The sequence below is a fragment of the Mizuhopecten yessoensis genome, unplaced genomic scaffold, assembly GCF_002113885.1.
Source record: "Mizuhopecten yessoensis strain PY_sf001 unplaced genomic scaffold, ASM211388v2 scaffold11109, whole genome shotgun sequence".
NCBI lineage: Eukaryota > Metazoa > Mollusca > Bivalvia > Pectinida > Pectinidae > Mizuhopecten > Mizuhopecten yessoensis.
The window spans coordinates 438,793-458,920 of record NW_018408884.1 but is presented as its reverse complement, the minus strand read 5'-3'; the positions used below and the strand labels follow the sequence as shown (position 1 = coordinate 458,920).

Below are 20,128 nucleotides of genomic sequence, written 5' to 3'. Positions count from 1 at the left end.
GTATTGATACCTCGTGCCTGTCATGACTTTTGCATGCATCTTTTCCTTTCGCCGCGATGTTTACATTTGGCCTTGTTGATTACGCGCGTGCGGTAAAATTACATCACTGATCTGGGTTACTTGAGAGTTTTAGACTGTCAGGTGACGATTTGGGATTTCTTTAATATAATTATATTTTTTACTCTTAGAGAGTGAATTTCAGCAAAATTTGTATCGGTATATTACATAAGAAGGTATTTTAAACATGTGTATGCCATTTTAGCAAATATGACATTTGTTCCCCGATCAGCCCCTTTAACAGTAATAATATATACAACAATCGTTTTGTAACACACACAACAATCGGTCAGCTCCGTAAATTATAATATCTCGTGTTTTGTTACGTGGCTTCTATTTCGGTAGATCTATAAATAAACACACCACTCTCCCCTATGATCAGATCGACAAGCGATTACATATCATGACAACAGCTACAGGTCGATTACCGCTGGGGTGAATTAGAAAAGCCGTCCGTCACGGTTGACTGGCAACCAATGAAATGAGGTGAAATCGATTACACAGCACGCGGCGAGGTCAGAGGTGAACATAGCACATGGCTTCATAAACACACGAGATGACAAGGAAGTGAGTCTGTTTACTGTGTTATATATATATATATATATATATATACGTCTCTGGTTAGGGACACAGGATATCAACTGACCTCGGATAAAAGCCTGGAATATACTCATTTTTTGTGATTTAAACAATTCAGTGTGAAAGGCGTTACCATGTCTTCGTTTCAAGGAGGTAAGTGATATTTTATTTTCTGTTATTTTGTTTTCAGATTTGTGCTATATAAGTGTACGGATCAAAATCACTGAATAGACGAGGAAATCTTTAGAATAATTACGAAAATAGACTAAGTCCGTGTAATAATATCCGATTTCTTAAATTACAACTTAATAATTAATTTCCTCATTTGACAGAATTCATTTTGCCAGAGACATGTAGTATATACGACTCTGATTTTGCATTCTTGGAGACATATTAAATACATCATTTACACGAAGACATTTTTAAAAACAAAAACATTGCAGATTTTATCGCATTGGATAAATGTATACAGAGACATCACTGTAGTATATACGACCCTGATTTATGTACGTCCGTGATTTTACAAAATCTGAGCTCTATCTCATGTGCATAGTAATTGCTTCACGAAATAAACACCCTCATGTTACAGGGTTATTTGATTACCAACTTGGCCATTTTAAGCATGCTTGCAACAGGAAAGTGGTTTTAAAAATGTTTAAATACTTAAAATAGATGAACGGATTCGTGCTTGGTATATATAGTTACATGTTAATTCATGTAAAAAATGTATTTATGCAGTACCGGAATTACTTCAGGTTCTATAAATTCATGAAGTATAAAACATCTCAACCCATGAAATCTCCAAGATATCTAAGATTTCCCTTAGAGAATACATTGCCTAATATTTCCCAAAGAGAATACATTGCCTAAGATTTCCCTTAGAGAATACATTGCCTAATATTTCCCATAGAGAATACATTGCCTAAGATTTCCCATAGAGAATACATTGCCTAAGATTTCCCATAGAGAAAACTTTGCCTTAGATTTCCCGAAGAGAATATACATTCCCTAAGATTTCCCATAGATAATATATTGCTTATTATTTCCCATAGAGAATACATTGCCTAAGATTTCACATTGAGAATACATTGCCTAAGATTTCCCATAGAGAAAACTTTGCCTTAGATTTCCCGAAGAGAATACATTGCCTAAGATTTCCCATAGAGAATACATTGCCTAATATTTCCCATAGAGAATACATTGCTAAAGATTTTCCTCAACTTTGATATTCTATATTTGGAGAGAAGAAAAATGTGACTTTGAATAATATGGTGATGACGTTAAGCTTGGTAGCGAACCAAAGAGTGGCTTTGTATCAAGGTTATATACTGCCATAATCATCTACTGATATATTTAAAAACAAATGCTGAAGTTTAAAGTCGCTGAAAGCGTATAAATTAAAATAAAATATTTATGGCGAAACAACCCTTAGCGCGAACGTGATTTAGGGCGAAACAATCCTTAAGGATCAAGACGTCCTCGAGACGTAGATTTGACAGGCTGTTGTAATTCGACTTATGGATGTCTGATGATCGAAGAACATCTGATATACGAAAGATAAAAGATCAAATAAAAAAATCGATGGGTGATCTGGAGAAGTGCGCATGCTCGTCTGAGGCTGAGCGACATGTAACACGAGGCCCCTTGAAGCCGTACATGTGTTGCAATATTTATTCTGTTTTATGAAAATATCGATAAATCATTCGTTGCTCATCAACATACGTGTATGAAATCCCCAGAACAGTTTCATTAAGCTTAGTCAACTTTACATATTTTCATATATTTCGTTTTTCAATTATCATATCGGCTATGTCGTATGTAATTGATTCAAATTGATTCAAATTGATTGAAAATATTTGTAAATCCTTAACATATCAACTTTCTGGGGGAGAGGTAGGGGGATAACACTTTTTAAATTTTTAGTTTCTAAATTGTGAAGCTTACCTCGCAAAGCACACCCGAGAAGATTTACACTTGCACGTATTTCGTATCAATAAGTTTACATTGAGTAAGTGTTGAAAGGTGAAAGGTCAACACTAACATCAGGTGAATTTCTAAGAGCGTTTATTGTTATTCCGGCTTATTCTCTCGATTCTGCTTTTGTAATCTAAACGATTCTGTTAGAGTAAGCTGATATGTTAGGTTTGGTTTTAGTGCTTAGACATCCGTGAATATCCGCGATATCGTGGACGCTACATCTGCATTACAGAAAGATCGTAAAGGGATGTGTACACAAGATATTGGAGTGCACAGTTAATCTGTAGATATAAAGGGTTTCAGCCGATAAAGGGTCGATCTCTCGGGATTAGGGGCCGGACCCTCGAGATTAGGAAAGTCTGATGTCATGCTGATTGTTTACGTATTTCTCTCAGATCAATTTACCCCAAAACAACTGCCTCCAATCCACAGCCCTCTGGTGAATTGTTCTTATATTACAGACACAGGGGTTTGTATATGTAGACCTCTACGCAACGGTTGGAGTTGCCGGACAATACCCGCAAGTCGTGGCCCTGTGTCTTGTCGGAATGTTTTTTTTTACAACAAGATGTGTGGTCAGAGACTTATTTCTCCTAAATCGTAGCGGATTCNTTAAAATCATGTTACGACGCATTAGTCGAATTGAATATCAGAAAACCTAATTGTAAAATTAATTGGGTTTATCAAATTAAGCATGAACTATGTAGTTTGGGTTTTAATTATATTTGGACTTGTCAATATGTACAAAATGAAAATCTTTTTTTGCAAATGTATGCTCAACGTGTTCATGATGTATTTATCCAAGAATTACGCAGTGCTTTTGATGCATCTTCAAAATGTTATTTGTACAAGCATCTTGTTGATACCTTTTGCGTCCAGTTCTATCTGACTAAGCCCATTAATATAAGGATAAAAAAGTTATTGAGTCAATTTCGCATGCAAGCACACAGTCTTAACATAGAATCTGGGCGCTATAATAACATTCCAAGAGGTCAGAGAATATGTACAGTCTGCGATAAAAATGATATCGAAGATGAAGTACATTTTGTACTACTTTGTCCTGCATATTCTGATTTAAGAAAAACATACATCAAACAGTATTATTATCGACATCCAAGTGTCTATAAACTAATAGAATTATTTACCTGTAAAAGTGTTAAATCTTTAAATAGACTGGGTAAATATTTGTGGCACGCTACTTCTAAAAGGAAAATTATCCTCGCTCAGTAGTGATATTATATTAAAACATTATTTGAAACTACTTTGTTATAAGTGTACATGTATAATAATAGTTATTTAAGATTCGTTAATAGCGCGTTAAATAGTACTTAAATGACATCCCATTATTCTTTCTGTCGTCACATATATACAGGTAGTAAAGTCACACATATGATTATATTGTTATATACTTCTCACAACTTTACGAAAAATCATGCTGTAAAACTGCAAGTGATATCATTATTACATGTCTGTAGGCATATATATATTTGAATGGAATTGTCCTCCGCCATCTTGTACATATGAATTTTGAATATTGAATATTATAGTTCTGCGGGTGGAGTGAAAGGTGACATATGTGCATTAGTCGCCTCTTACGATCATGCAGCGGGATACTGGACAGGTAGCACAGATAGGTAATGTCGTATACCAGGAAGATACGAATAGAACATGTTGTTGTTCGTGTCTTGTTAGATTGTACCTATATATCACGTGTGTGCTGTTGTCTGGAGGTTACCAGGGTTACAGACCCAGAAGGTAATTTACAAGGTAAAACGTGGCTTCCTCTCTTTGATGTTCGCCGCCCCGAGATAGATACAGGTATATCAGACACAGGTGTGTAACAGGTAAACATAGACACGAAATGTGGGACACAGACAGTATACTAATGAATGTTGTTTTATACACGATTATCCCGGACCGTGTGGTCTGTGTACATTTTTTCTTTTTCGGCCTGAAATTTCATATGTATACTGTACATACTCTCAAAGCATTTTTACTCATTCGACCCTAACGACACATTTGAACTCTTCCAATTCAAAGGTTGGAATAGTTCATTATAAAATTCCAGGGGAAAATGAGTTAAATAAAGATATAGCAGATTTATTGTATTAATGTAAATATATGCTACCTTTAACCAGTTAATGAGCATTTTGATGAAGCATCGACTCCTCTTTATCTCGGGTTAAGCCCCCTCTTCCCGTAGCTCGTTTTATCAGGAACTTGTGAAAAATAACTTCCTTGAGCAAGTAGTAGTCTTGCTCAAGTCCGAAATTTTGTTAAAAATCTTACTTATTTCCTATTAAAATCATGCTTTTGTTCAAGTCACTGATTTCAAACAGAAGTAGTATACTTAAGTATGAAATTCTTACTCTTATCATTGTTGCGTGTCCTGAAATATCGTACTGTGACCAGAAATAGAATTAGAAAGTCAAAGTCAAAACCCCGGCCAAATCAAGAAGGATTTAAAAACCCACCATTTCACTTCTGCATTTTAGGCTCTTTGCACAGACGTCATGTACATACCACCCTTGATTTATTCATGTATATGCACATTAAGATACCTATCTTCTTGCTTAATGTATATATAGGTGGTTTTATGACTTTTTGTTTATCAGTAATAACTTAAATAAATTGTATATCCTAATTGTATTAATTGTATATATATATATGTACTGTAAAGCGCTTTAGAGTGGCTTATGTTAGCAAGATAGGGCGCTATATCAAATGTTATATATTATTATTATTATAACTAATACTATTATCCATATGTTGTAAAGCGCTTTAGAGTTATTATATAACTGTCGTATATTATTGATATTATTATTAAATACGTATACTTTTTCATACATGTTCTGGCTCCATCACAATTGACTAAATAGCTGTTATAAGAAGCTATCGGGTCCCCGTGTCAACATCAATGCAAGCTGATGATTTATTATTCGACAATCTGCAGTTTGTAAAAACCATTAAGATATAATATCAGGACTCGCCTTTGGCTTGAATTTTATCATCGCCTAGATACGTGGTCAAGTTTACTTCCGGTCACTTCCTCGAGTTATCGCCTGACATATGGGTCACACCGCCCGGGGGTACATATGGCCCGTCCCTTGTCAGCTAGCCCGGGGATCGGGACAAATCTGAGCGTGATGTAAACCAGGTTTTATTGACAGATAAGAGATGCGTGTGGCGATTAAACCGTAAATGATTATCTATCATCGTACCGGACAATGGCGTCGACGATGACAATGTAAGGGACGGTAGATAAGTCGCCGACACTGATAGATTAGCAGGAAAGAAAATAGTGAAACTGACATCATACGGAAGTTAACTTCTTATTAAACCCAGGGATGCATAGTAATGTGGCAATAACAAGCCACATTCCAACCATTCTTGTTTAACATTTATTCATTCATTTATATATATATATTTTAAATAAATCGATCTTTTAATATTAATAATCTCCTAAATATTGTTAGAGAGGACTTGCCTGTTGTCCACTCCATTTGTTTTCTAAACAATAAAATTTGTTGAAATTTTAAAAATTTAGATAAGTCGCCGACAATGATAGATTAGCTGTAAAGAAAATAGTAAAACTGACATCAAACGGAAGTAGAAAAAAAAATAATCCAGGGATGCATAGTAATGTGGCAATAACAAGCCACATTCCAACCATTCTTGTTAAATCGTTTATTCATTCATTTATTTATCAAAGACACAAAAAACGCAAACACCAAATTAGCTACTATGATATTTTATTTTTTAAGGTTTGGCGATTATATGGCAACGGCTTCATACAGATGTGGTTACCGACTCTAAATTAGAGTCATAGGGCAAACCAAACTTCGATTAACTGCAGATCAACTTGATCAAACTTGTGCAAAATTGCAAAATTTGGGACAATTGAAATAATAACAAATTAAGTGAACACTGGGAACAGATGTACACGTCATTTCCCCCACTTTACCAATTACTTAGTCGACAATAGTTGGGTCCATTTGAAATAAAATAGCGAAGATTTAGATACAAAAACTTGAATTTGTTTTGACAAAATATGATTGTGCTTACTTACCATGGATCCTGAGATAGCAAGAGGAAGTTATAGGGGAGATAATTCTGACATTCATATGCTCAGCTAGGCTGAGGTAACAACCCACCAATAAATATAAACCTAATTTGTACTTAGATAAATCAATTTAATTTTTAACATTAAATTTTAATTAAAAAAAAATCAAAAAAAATCGATCTTTTAATATATAGTTTTTATAAGCGCCTTAATTGTTGGATGTACCTGTCTGTTGTCCAATCCATTTGTTTTCTAAACAATAAACGTTGTTAAAATCGAAAAATCGAGATTGAAATAAGTGCCAAAATTTTAATATAAAAAATATTTTATATTAGACAACCATACTTACATGTGTTTTTATCATAATAATTCGAGTTTTTTTTTTTAATTTGGTTTGCCTAGGAGTGTATATATAGCGACCATAGTATGACTATAGTACACATTCTATGCCCGACGCACCTTAACGTATCTTAATAAAGATTTCTTTTCTTACCATATACAATTGTTTCCCTTTGAGGAAATGTTATTTAATAAACAATAGTAACTAATATCCTAATTAATTAAAATAATTAATTTACAATTCGTTAAGCTTCGACATTTTCACTTCTTCATTCTAGGAGGGAACCTTAAGACAAGGACGAATTAAAACAATCAACATCCCAACCTGCCTTTTAATTATATTTCTGAATAGTCAAATGCAGGGATCATTCTAAACCATTATATAATAAGAAGGTTCCTGTCTATAGATGATAACTAGTGAAAATTCCCCTTTATCTGGTGTAGTTAAAGGGGAATTTTCAATAGATGTAACAAAGTGCCATATGTTGAACAAAGCCGTAAATTGCTTTATAATAACATTAAATGTTTCAATAGGTATGCTTTTTTCATGTAAAAAATGTTATTAATAAAACAGGTTAATAAAAGTATATTTAGGGTAGATTCAATCATATCTTACGAAAACCCCCAGATATATACTAAATATCTAATATATTTCTAAATACACCTGAATTATTGCTATAAAAATCGGATGTAACCTCGGTTAATATTCACGTTTTAACAGCTATTAAACATCGTATCAACCTCATTAATAGTCAATAATTGGTTAACACAGAATCACCACTACGAGTACATCATAAATATGTCAATAACACATCAAATACCTATACAATATATTGACACACCTGTACCCTACCTGTACAGTATTGACATACTCGTAATTGATCGTTATGTATATCTCTACAGGTGAATCAATATTATCACTGATCGTAACATTACGTCATTAATGACTCGCTGATGTCCAGTCTCTGGTCATAGTGGTCATCTGGCTAATTTATACGTCACCTGCGGTCAGATAATTGACGTAAATGACAATTCGACTCAAGTAACAGCCACATTGACGCAAAGTCAAATGCAAGGCACGCACATATTGTTAGTTTTTAAACACTTTTTTATTTGATGAAAATGGTTGATAATAACTTGTAAAGCTAACTATGCTTTGGGACAACTATATCTAATCCTAAACAGAACGTGCGTGGTTTATATACATTTATACCAAAATTGGTCAGCTTTGATAGACGCGGATCACGTCTTTTTGATTACGTCATATTTTTATTAAAGGAAATAAGTTTGACGGACCGCACGAATCGAGAAGTGTGCGATACAAGTCGTCCAATATGGCGAATATAGACGGTTTTCTCAAACCGGATGCTTGTAAAAGTTAAGTATTAAAACGCTCAAATTTCAGAGATGTTTGATAAAATATATACTTTTATATTGTACATGTGTTGTATGATTGTAAGGAACAAATTTGCATGTTTAAGGGGATTAGATCGACCTTCGGTAAAAAAAAAAAACACACCCTAATGATAATATATATACGAGGCTGGCATTTTTACACAAAGTCAATCTAAACCCCTTAAACATGTAAAATTACTCTGAACACCTTAATTTAGGTCCAAATATAGCTGTAACAAATTATCAGGTTCCTCTGGCCGGACGTGTTGGGAGTCAAGAGATTTAGGGATTTAGATCAACACTATAATTATATAAGCGAGAAAAAAATCCCTCATTTATACTACTTCGTATTTGTAAAAATCAGGGAAGCTTTCTTTCATAGGCCACACAATCTAAAGTTCTCGCCACTCACCAACATCGTCCGCTGGATAAGCGAACTACTCGGTAGTGAAGCTGACGTAAAACCACTCACTCAGTCAATCAATCAATCAATCAACCAACCAACCAATCAATCAGTCAATCAATCAATCATTTCTCGCTACTCAAAATGACGTCTTAATTGAGTAAACAAAACAAAACAACAACATGCTTTGCGGCGTTGAATAATATTTCCTTTAATTCAAATATCCTTAAAAATCAAGTAACAAAATCATTAGGCATGCATGCTCCCATTTTCTCAATATTTTCGCTAGACGTACGTATAGCCTAGCACGCTAAACTAAAACGGAACTTTTATTGTTCCTGAAGTGGATTGGATTCTAATAAATACAGATCGATTATTAATTATACTTTTTTCTTCTCGACCGCCTGTGGGTACTGTATAAAAACCATATAACACCGGGATGTTTACCTACGTCACGAGTAGCTGATGAGTCGTACATATTTGATAGGTACCGCAGCAATAAGAGTCTGCGATCGATAGCTGTGATATAGACGGGACAGAAGTATTAACTGAGATGAAGCTCTACCATGCTGCATTAGGTTAGGATGAAGATTGGCTAACAGCCCCTAAGTTTAATGAAGAATCTCTCGGCTGCATTTTACTACTAGCTTATCTCCCCCTAGTTTAGAAATCAGACATCTAAGTGATCTTTTTTTTTTTAGAGTTAAAGTTGTTTTCTTTAATTATTCAATATTCTAGAGACGGTGGCCAGTCTAGATTAGGATGCACAATGCAAAAATTATAAAAAGGAATATTTTTGAAAATTACGTGTAGAAATACCATTATTTTTATGAATGTTTCCTGTAGGTGGTCATTTTCGATTCCAGGTTGTGAATATTTTGTTTTAATTTTTAGATAATTGTGAAAATATTACCTTATACTGTTCACCTGTAATCTGTACTTAAGCTTAAAGTGTTTGATATAGTGAACCCTGATTTCTGGCTTAGACCGACACACCTGTTTAGCACGTGGTTTATCAGATTCTTAAGACATCGTGGGGGTTCGTCTCTCTACCTGTAATATGTGACGTCAGTGCACAGGTGTATACTCTAATCTGTTTTCTTAGCCACTTAACTTCTGACAGATCAATTGGTATTATCAGGATCGTCGTAACACTTCCGAACGCTGTTGTTATGGATTCGAAATTGGAATTATTTTCCGACATGACTATAGCTTTTCATTTCGGAAAAGAAACCCCTATACCAAACGGAACATTTATGCAAATAAATATATATCATAGCGACCTGAGAATTTGTAACAGCTATATTTATACCTAATCGAGAGGTCAAGAGTTATTTTACATGTTTTAGGGGTTTCAAGTTTCAAGTTTTTTATTTACCAAAAGCAAAACAGCATATAGGTTATACAGTTACATCACACATGGTTCATAATAAAGTACAATATTAGATTGACTTTCGGTAAAACTGCCATCCTAATGCTTATATATACGAGGACGTTGGGGTTGACATTTTTACCAAAAGTAGATAAAACCCCTAAAATATGTAAAATTACTCTTACCACTTTAGTTTAGGTCCAAATATAGCTCTAAGAAATTCTCAGGTCCCTGTGTGTTCCGAGTGTGACCAGACCAGGATTCGAACCCTGGACCTCTCTAACCAGCTGACTAGCCGACTAGCTGACCAGTTGACCAGCTGACCAGCTGACCAGCGGATGAATGAGAGAGGTTTACTGCATGTACGACAAACTGCAGGGAAATCATTTTGTACCTGCATAAGGACAGGGATGTTTGAGGCATTTAACTCATTCACACACCCTGACGACACGTTTGAAGTCTTCCAATTCAAAGGTTGGAATAGTTCATTATACAATATCAGAGGTGAATGAGATTTTGTAATTTATTACATTGATTCCACAGGTTATCTCCCTTCATTTTGCTGTTAATCTATAGTGTCGAGTGATACGACCCTTTTTAATTATGATCACACATTTTACGTTGACGCATGCTGAAACAGTCAAACTGAGCTGCTTATCAAAGATATTTCAAAATCATCGATTTTATTAGCATGGATACGTGGCAATATGTAATGAGCAGGAAGCATTTTGAAACACAGAATGACAGATTAATTGGCTAAAAATTGAGTTGTCCCACTTGAAACGAACAGAACACGTATCACTTTACTTAATAGGAAAAGGGTTTCAATGAGTTTTGCAAAGTTGCCCAATGTTTAAGTGTGGCAATACAATCGCTTTAACCTAGATACTATCACAGATCCTCGAACTAAGACAGGCCAAACTAAGCTCTTCAGAGGATTTCTTTTTGCCGGACATTGCGGTTCAAATGTCAAGAACCGGGAAATAGAAAATTTGTCGGGATTAAAACGAATAAAATATCTCCACCAGTTTCCTATTTCCTGCTAGACTAATAGTATAAACATGTTTAATGTCTATAATTAAAACGAATGACTCCTCGTTCAAGGCCTCTTCGTCTGTCAAGCTAGCGTCACACAGGTTTTCTCCGGGTACTCCGGTTTCCTCCCACATAAGACCACCGGGTCGCTAACATCCGGGCTAGCAAGAGTGCTTAATATAAGTTGAAATAATTTGTTTTATATTTGTTGTAACAAAAATATTTTATAGTTTACATCGCTTATGTGATAAAGAGTGGAAGCAATTTTGATCTACCTCTCTGGTATATAGGTATATTACAAGAAAAAAGGATGTGATTGGCGAAAATTCTGAAGATTCCAAGACTGCCGACCGACTTAATAAACGATTTTTAAATACTGTTTGCACTAAAATATGACAACAAGCAGTATTGTACATAGATGAAATTTAATTGACTTTTTCAAAGATTTTATTAAATATCATATTTTTTATTTTTTTGACACAGTAAAACAGTGTTATTTTTAAAGCATCAGTAGACCAGATACCATACTCTAATGAGTTGCTAAAGATATACAATCGGGAACTGTCGGCAATTTCCGTAAACGAGAAATAAAAATGGCGTCGTTATAAAAGCTCTAAAGAGCTTATGTTTGTTGTTGACAATTGTACACAACGTTAATTAAAGATTATCTATTTATTCATTATTTATAGTTTAAACGAGAACAATATTAAACGGTGTACTTTTAATTTACGGAAAATGCCGACGGTTCCCGATTTGTAGATACGAGATGTTCTGCTAATTGAAATTTCCAAAATCGTATTAAATAATCAATTTCGCTAAAAAGTTAAAAAAATAATAATATCGTGTCAAACATTCAACCATATGTTTAAAATAAAAACACCAGATGCACGGTATAAGGATGTAATTGTCTGGGTCTGTTAATTTCATTACTGACACTCTGATGGTATTAGTCATGAAAGAATGAATTGTATTTTCCCGTGATCTCTGACACTCCGCCTGAAATACGACCCCCGAGATCCGACACTGCCCGGGGGTTTGGCTAGACCAGTCACGTGTCTATCTATTACACAACATGGAACCTAACTATGTATTACCAGACTATTTAAAGTTACGGGATTTCTTCATAGCGCCCATGCTAAGCCTATTATCAGGATGTTATCGACTAATCGCTGTGACACAAATTTGATAGTCTTTATGTTATCTCGACTGAAGTCGTCTGTTGTCTGTTGTACTTACCTCGTGCACAGGGACCTTATAATAAGATAATCAGAATGTGTGTGTCTATATATATATATCCTGTTATCAATTTGGCCTGTCTATCATCTGAGTACCGAGAAAGTCGGGGTCTCAGTCACTACACATATCATTGCATCAAATGACCTAAAATATGAAATTATGAAAAATCGTGGCCAAAATCCTTTAAGGCGCCTGACATTCTGTTACCACTAGCCCTCCACCACTGGGTCGCGGGTTCGAGACCTACGTGAAGCAGTCGCCAGGTACTGGCCGTAGGTCGGTGGTTTTTTACTCTGGGAACTCCGGGGATTTCCTCCACCAACAAAATCTGGCAAGACCTCAAATAACCATAGCTGTTAATAGGACGTAAAAACTTACACAAACCAAGCATGAAATACACGGAACACTGTAATATCTAGAGGTTTTAAGGATTTGTATCAGACTTCTTGGAAAAAATTAACGGATCTTTTCGACAAACTATTGAAATAGTATGACTCGAGAAATTTCGTCTCGAAACAATAATTAGTTTACTTGCTATCTACGGAAAAATATATACATTTGTATCTGAAGAATCATTCTTGTTTGGTCTTAACCACAACTAATTTCGGATAGATTTCAAATCCAAGATTACCATAATTTGATTCATATCGATATAAATGGAATGAATAATTAATGATATTGTGTATGGTTAAGGCATATAATAATGATTCTGCAGACAAAGCATTGATGACAGTGAAATTCTGTTTTCGAGGCGCGAAATTTCTGTTGTATTAATTACGTTACATATAGATATTAGAGCCAGTGGCTGGTAATAATTTATAGATACAAGCGCCTGTGGCTGGCTTATCTTTATAGATACAAGCGCCTGTAGCTGTCATTACGTTATTGGGGTTATAAGAAAGGGTTGGTCCACGACTGTAAATAATTTAGTTGATTGTGTAATTTCCTGTATACGGATTAAAGCCTACGGTTAGACGGGGTGTTTCCAACTGTCCTGCATTATAAAGTCCAAGGTTAAGAGGGGTGTTCCGAATGGAATAATGCTATTACATGCCAAAAGAGAGAATATTCTGAGTGTACTATTACAAGCCCAATGTTAGATCCGATATGACATTTATTCTTTAACTTCAGAAATCAAGAGAATGGGTAGAATTCGATGTAAAGCATTGTTGTGTTGGTCTTAGATATAGATAATAAACCTTCTTCCATATTTAATGTTAATATGTGTAATATACCAAATATCGTTGATTTATAGCAGGCGTGATTTGATTTAAACATATTATGTATCCAATATAATTAGCAATGGGATTTGGCACAAGTTGAACAACTTATGCGAACCCCTCCTGGCGTGATTTAAACTTTTTATTTGCCAAAACAGATTGGAATTATTTACAAGTTGAAAAACTTCAAATGTGTCTCTCCCTTGCATCCTGTTATAACGACGGTCGACTTTAATAGATGAGTTATATCACGGAATAAGATTGTTATCTAATTTCATGGTAATATAAACCCAACAAAAACCTTCGATGAACCCCGTGTTCCTTCTGTACTATCTGTTGATTTAATAAATATCTAAAATGTACAAAATGCTAAAGGTTGACATCCTACTATATAGCCTCGCACCAATTAAACCGCCACAAACAATTTTAATAGCTCGAACGTGTGGTCAACTGGTCAGTATCCTTCAAACGTGTGGTCAGTACCCTCGCACTTGCGTAATCAGGATGTTGACCACACGTTAGAAGGATAAGGCCATTTGGCCACACGTATGAAGCATTAGCGCCACTTATGGTCAGAATCACGCGTTGGTCAGTTCAGGGATGGACAGTCCGAATCATAAATAACATCGTGGTCAATGTCTTTTCCGGTTAGACTTGACCGGGTATACGTATAAACTTATCCGCCTGCTCTAATCCTCTAATTGAGGGCGGACGGCCGTTTTCGTTGACTGACCATGATTCGGATAATCCGTGTCCAGTTGTGTCGATCTGTTCACGTGCCTCGTCAACTTGATGTTACGATAAATCCTAATAACAATGATATTATAGGCATACAATATTTGTAGCAATCTTGTTTTGGATTTAACGTCCTCCTTATTACAGCTAAGGGCATACACATAAAGACGGGTGTCTAGGCAGATATCGCCGAGAGTTTAGTATATTTTATTGCCAAAAAGCAAAAGGATTGGGCACAAGTATTATAAAATGCACACATTCACTCTTACTTTTATATACAATATATATATATATATATTTCTTTTAAATTCGCCGAGAGGAGACAGCATATGAGGATGAGAAAAGAACAGGCAGATCTTGAGTATTCCAATGCATGGGGTTGGGGGCAGCCGATCAGTTTAGGTCTCTCTTGTGCATTCCGGATAAATTCTGCATCCTCCTCCCCTCGGTAAATCGTGGGATTTCTATCNGGGGGGGGACTGCAGAGGGTAATTTCATTGCAAATCATGATGGATTTTATAACATTATAAATCTACCCTGACAATACAGTGTACGTTAAATCCTGTTATAGCACTGAACCAATGGTTAATTTATGTACTTTACTGAACCATGCTTTATCAGATCAGTCGTATTTGAAGGTCAATAATTTTAATGATCATTTTTCATGATAGGAACATTTATCTTTAATATAGGAAAATTATCATAATTAAAGGAAATTTGATACAGCACTCGATCTAGCTTATATTGAGCAACTCCTAGGTATTTTACAGTATAAATGTAGATGCCAAAGTTAAATATGATATCGTCATTTCATAGGAAATCAGGCGTTAAGTACTGGTCATAAGCCACCTGGTTAATACCGCCATTAGGGCCATATACCTACAATAGGATATAGGTCTATAAAAGCATGTATCAGTGTCGATAACCTGTCTAAAACACACCCTTATGATTAAATATGAAGATTGCATTTCTTTGAAAATCATCCGTTACCGTGTCTTGAATTAATGTCACCCGGCCTAATACTTATTAAATATAACTTTTAATAAATAATATTGTCTGTATTTTTTATCCAAAATCGAAATCCAGCAGTTTTTACCAAAATATCCATACCCCCTCTGACGTTTGTAGGTATTACCCAATTTTCTAGCTGAAATTCTAGCACCGAAACTGTATATACGTATCCGCCACAGACACGTGTACCAATCGGACACGTTCGGGTCTTCTCGAAAAACTGAGTGATTTCCGGAAAATACCCATAGTATGACTTGCTTTTGAGAGGGGAGATAATTTATTGTAGCCTAATGGCCTACAGTAAGGTTATATAGGTATCCAAGGTTTATCTGACCATAGTCACAAATTCAGTCAAATTTGTTTGTGTCGAAAGTGTTTAAATGACTCGAATGTTTCCCTCGAAAAGTATTTTGAAAGAAAGCATTTTATTTTCCAAAATCTGAATTTTTTTGAAAAAGACATTACGTTTGGAATAAGTTAAAGTCTATACAAGAAATCATTAGGTGTTTTTTTTTTTGCATTTTGCTGTCAGCGTTTTAATCGCCATCCACTTATTTTTTAAACATCACATAAATGTTAGAAAGCTAACCATACTTTATCGCAATTCGGGATCATAAACACTTTTACAGCCGCCACTTTATCATTGAAGTACCCGGATGGATATAAACACGCTACGCGTGGGTCACTCACTGGGCAGTTAATTTTGAATGGGGTACACTTAAAGTGGCCAGTGTCTCCCTTATACCTGTGATTATCGTACGTCATTGTGGAAAACAAGTGACGGGCGCAATGAAAAAGAACCCGGATGTGATCATTACAGTTAGATGTTTGACAACACACACACCAACTATTTTTACCAGATATTGTGTTTGTTATTGGGAGTATTGTGTCAGCGATGTTCCATTTACGACAAACTGGTATGTAGTGCCAGTGACGTATATACTGTCTCTGGTAGTGCAAGGTACTTATTATAATTTAAGTTTCGATAGACAGAATTCGATATCAAATCTCGACAACACAGAATCCAGAACGTTATCTTAGTTGAATGTCGGGGCGGTCGTTATAACACCTGATAGCTAATTACCGGACATAAGTTTGGACTTATCCTAATATCTACAGATCTAGAGTAAAAGTAGATGGTTTAGCACTCGGGCAAAAAGGACCCCAGTCCCACCCCATCATCTCCCCAATAACCTACCACATCCCCTCAACTAACCCTCACCCCTCAATACCACCCCTACAGCCCCCTATCCCTTAGCCCCCCCCCCCTCCTTAACAACCAATCCTTTACCCCCCCCCACCCTTAATCCCTTAACACCCCATCCATTAACATCCATCCCCTTACCCCCCATTCCCCCAACCAATCCCCCATCACTACACCCCAAGTCCCAAGACCCATCCCTCCCCCATCCCACCATCCCCTTGATTAATGTGAAATTAATATTAATTGTATAACAGTTATTTTTGTGGTATTATTTAACACTTTAGTGGCTAAGACCTTGATTTTTAATCCAATTAAATACAACATCACTTTTTTAACTTTCATAACACAAAAGATTATTGATATATATATATAAACAAAAACAATTCCTTTTTTTAAAACAATCCATCTTTTTGAAAATATATTTTGCTTTTTAGAAATGTTAATTAATTTCTTCAACCACAAAACGTGAATTTTAACCGTTAAAATTACGGCGCAAAACTTCGCGAGGGAAAAGTGAAACAATGCTTTATCGTTAACAAGAAACATTTAAGGTGATATAATTATGTTAATCATATTCAAATCCGTGGCCCGGAATGACCCGAACCTTTGTTGTCAGGGCAAACCGTCCCCATAAAAAACGGAGCTCTTTTGTGTCTCGCGCGAGGTGACTTTTCCATGTCGTTAGCCTACTCCCTCGCGGTCGTAAAGTTTATGTACTTTTTTCCAAAGAAACAAACAAATTGAAAAACAATCATGTATTCAATTGGCTGTTGGTGTGGAATTGTTTTGTTATAAATTCCATCAACACTCGGAAACGTCATGATATATGAAAAGTAGCAAGCAGGGGGCCTAAGTTTGGGCGTTTCGGAGCTTTTCTTTAAATCTGATGCCCCTTGACAAAGGCGTCTACTGATAAACAACACCAGAGTTTAATCAACCCATTATTTGAAGTCGTCTGCAGCTAAAATTGCATCTGCTCTCAGACAATAGTAGACACTTACAGAGAAAATACGAGCAGTTGACAGGTTTAAGCTACCGACAGACGGCACTATTGTTCTTACGCACGCGCCATTCGCGTGGCCGAGATTCTCGGAGGAGGTCGCGATATCTGAGAACCAATTCTCCCAGAGTGCTACCGAATCTCAGAAATGACATTCGCTTTGCACTACGTCAATTTTAGCTTTTGAATTTTCTCAAACTACTGAATGTTCGTTTCGGAAAGCTGTAATTATTTAATCACGCGGGTATCGAAGTATAAATTATAAAAGGACGGTTGAAATAGCCTTCAGGATTTGTATCAGTCAAATCAATCATCGTCCTTACTTTCTAACCGCGAGTCTTAAAATTCAAATGGAGTGCTATCCATACGGGTAAAATTTAAAAAGAATACAAAAAACTTACAAACGTAATCAATTTCGATTTATTAAAGGTTTCATAATTATCATCCTTTAGCTTCGGTACAAAATTTCTAGTTTCCAGCACCCTAATCATGTTTGTGTTTGAACTATAATAAAAAAAAATGTGATGAGGATTTAAACAATTAAACTAATTTTAGAATGATATTATTTAAAATCAACTTTAACAAAAAGAGATCTTATTTACACATAATCATATTCCATCAGAAAATTGCTGTAAATCTCGAAACCGACAGATCGGTGACAATGACCCAGTTGGTACGATATGGTTAAATTAATTCCGAGACTCCGTGTATCAACACATCCTCGTGTGCCTGTTTTAATTCACAAGATAATTTCATTGGAGACCTTCGCCAGAACAAACGCAACACCAGAACCCCATCAGTATTATCAAACCCATTGTCAATATTTCAACGGCGATCTTGATGAAAACCGGGTATTTTTCACACTGATACATTGGCGTGATGACCTAGGAGTTATTTTCGTAATCAGACCGTGATAATCTAGTGATTTTTATTTCTGTATCATTTGAACGTCAAAGGCGGGGTCGTTGTTCTCAGACGATCTTCGATTGATTAATTGTTGGAGTTATCTGTGATGTAGACAAACAATAGGACAGATTCCGCCAACACGTAACCGTAATGGATTACTATTCTGACCATCTGGACCACGAGTTGAGTAACCTGTTCATCGTCAAACACTCGGACATGAAATTGGCGGGGAGTAATTTTAAATCTGCTCTACTTTATGAAAACTCAATAAAAAATTAAACAGATAATAATTTTGAAACAGTCGTGAATTTCATGTTAGCGAATTACATAAATTAAATATCAATAAAAGTTAACAGATGATAATTTTGTAATAATCGTGAATTTCATCTTAGCGTATTACATTATAAATATAAACATCAATAATAAAATGGATTATTATTAGTCAGTTTTAATATTCATAAAAAGTAATTAAGTAAAATTTTATTATTTTTATTTCCTGATATTGATATTTAATTCAGTTTCATTATAATTATATAATTCAAAATGAATTCGTGCAGTCACAGTCTAGACAGTAGGTTTTCACACGCCGTAATTTTAATTACTATTTCATTTAAACAGGCCACGCGTTACATGGGATCGGTCACGGTTTTAATTTTATAACATGTTCGAATACATTTTATTGAGATTTAATCTTTATTTCTCTGTTTGATAACAATCGTCAGTCACAGTCTCACAGATGTCCCATCCTTTTGATGATCAGTTTTTCAAGTCTCGTTTAATGTACGAAATCTCGTTTGTGACGATAACTTGCGATCCTCTCTTTGTGATTACCATGGCTACGCTTAGTTACAAATGAAATTCTCCAAATCTTTATGATCTTAAAGGTAAAAGGTTTCCTTTTTTATCTAGTACAAAAAGCTGTTTTTTCTGCCATATTTTGAACTGGACACTTTAGTTTAGGTCCAAATATAGCTGTGACAAATTCGAAGGTCCCTGTGTTCCGACTAAACACGGTCCCACACTATAAATTGATTATCCCTATTTCGTTCTACGGAAACAAATCACCGTCACTGACTTTCTGTGTTCTAGCTGACGAAGTGTCACCCTGTAAATTTGATATCCTTCTGTCGTTCCACATAAACAACAATGTTCCCTGACTTTACGGTCGCCGGTCTAATTGGGTTTATATGAAGTGAGTTAGTAAGACAATACCCTTGTCAGCGGTATATATTAAAAAATGATTCATCTAACACTGTCTAAATGTTGACAAACCTCGCGATGATTCAACGATCAACAGACCACGACCCAGATAGGGTTATGTCCGGGACAATTAACTGATTCACATTTGAACCCTTCCAATTTAAAGGTTGGAATAGTTCATTATGAAATGTAAGGGGTGAATGAGTTAACTGGGTGCTGTTTAACCAAAGTGCACAGGATTACCCATTAACTCATTGACCCCTGAAGACAATTTTGAACTCCTCCAATTCAAAGGTTGGAATAGTTCATTATGAAATTTCAGGGGTGAATGAGTTAAACGCTGTTCGTGTTCATTTTCCAGATGTACTGTTTCGTGAATACCCCCCACCCCCCCCA

The 20,128-nt window shown here is 35.5% G+C and overlaps 1 protein-coding gene across 1 annotated transcript in view; it reads left to right on the top strand.

The window, feature by feature from the left end:
• The first annotated feature begins 691 nt into the window (after positions 1 to 691).
• LOC110465938 overlaps positions 692 to 20,128 on the top strand; it is a 35,142-nt gene continuing 15,705 nt past the window's right edge. The window contains exon 1 of the mRNA XM_021522127.1: positions 692 to 789. Coding sequence (XP_021377802.1) covers positions 771 to 789 — 19 coding nt within the window. The 5' untranslated portion in view covers positions 692 to 770. The remainder of the gene's footprint in view (positions 790 to 20,128) is intronic.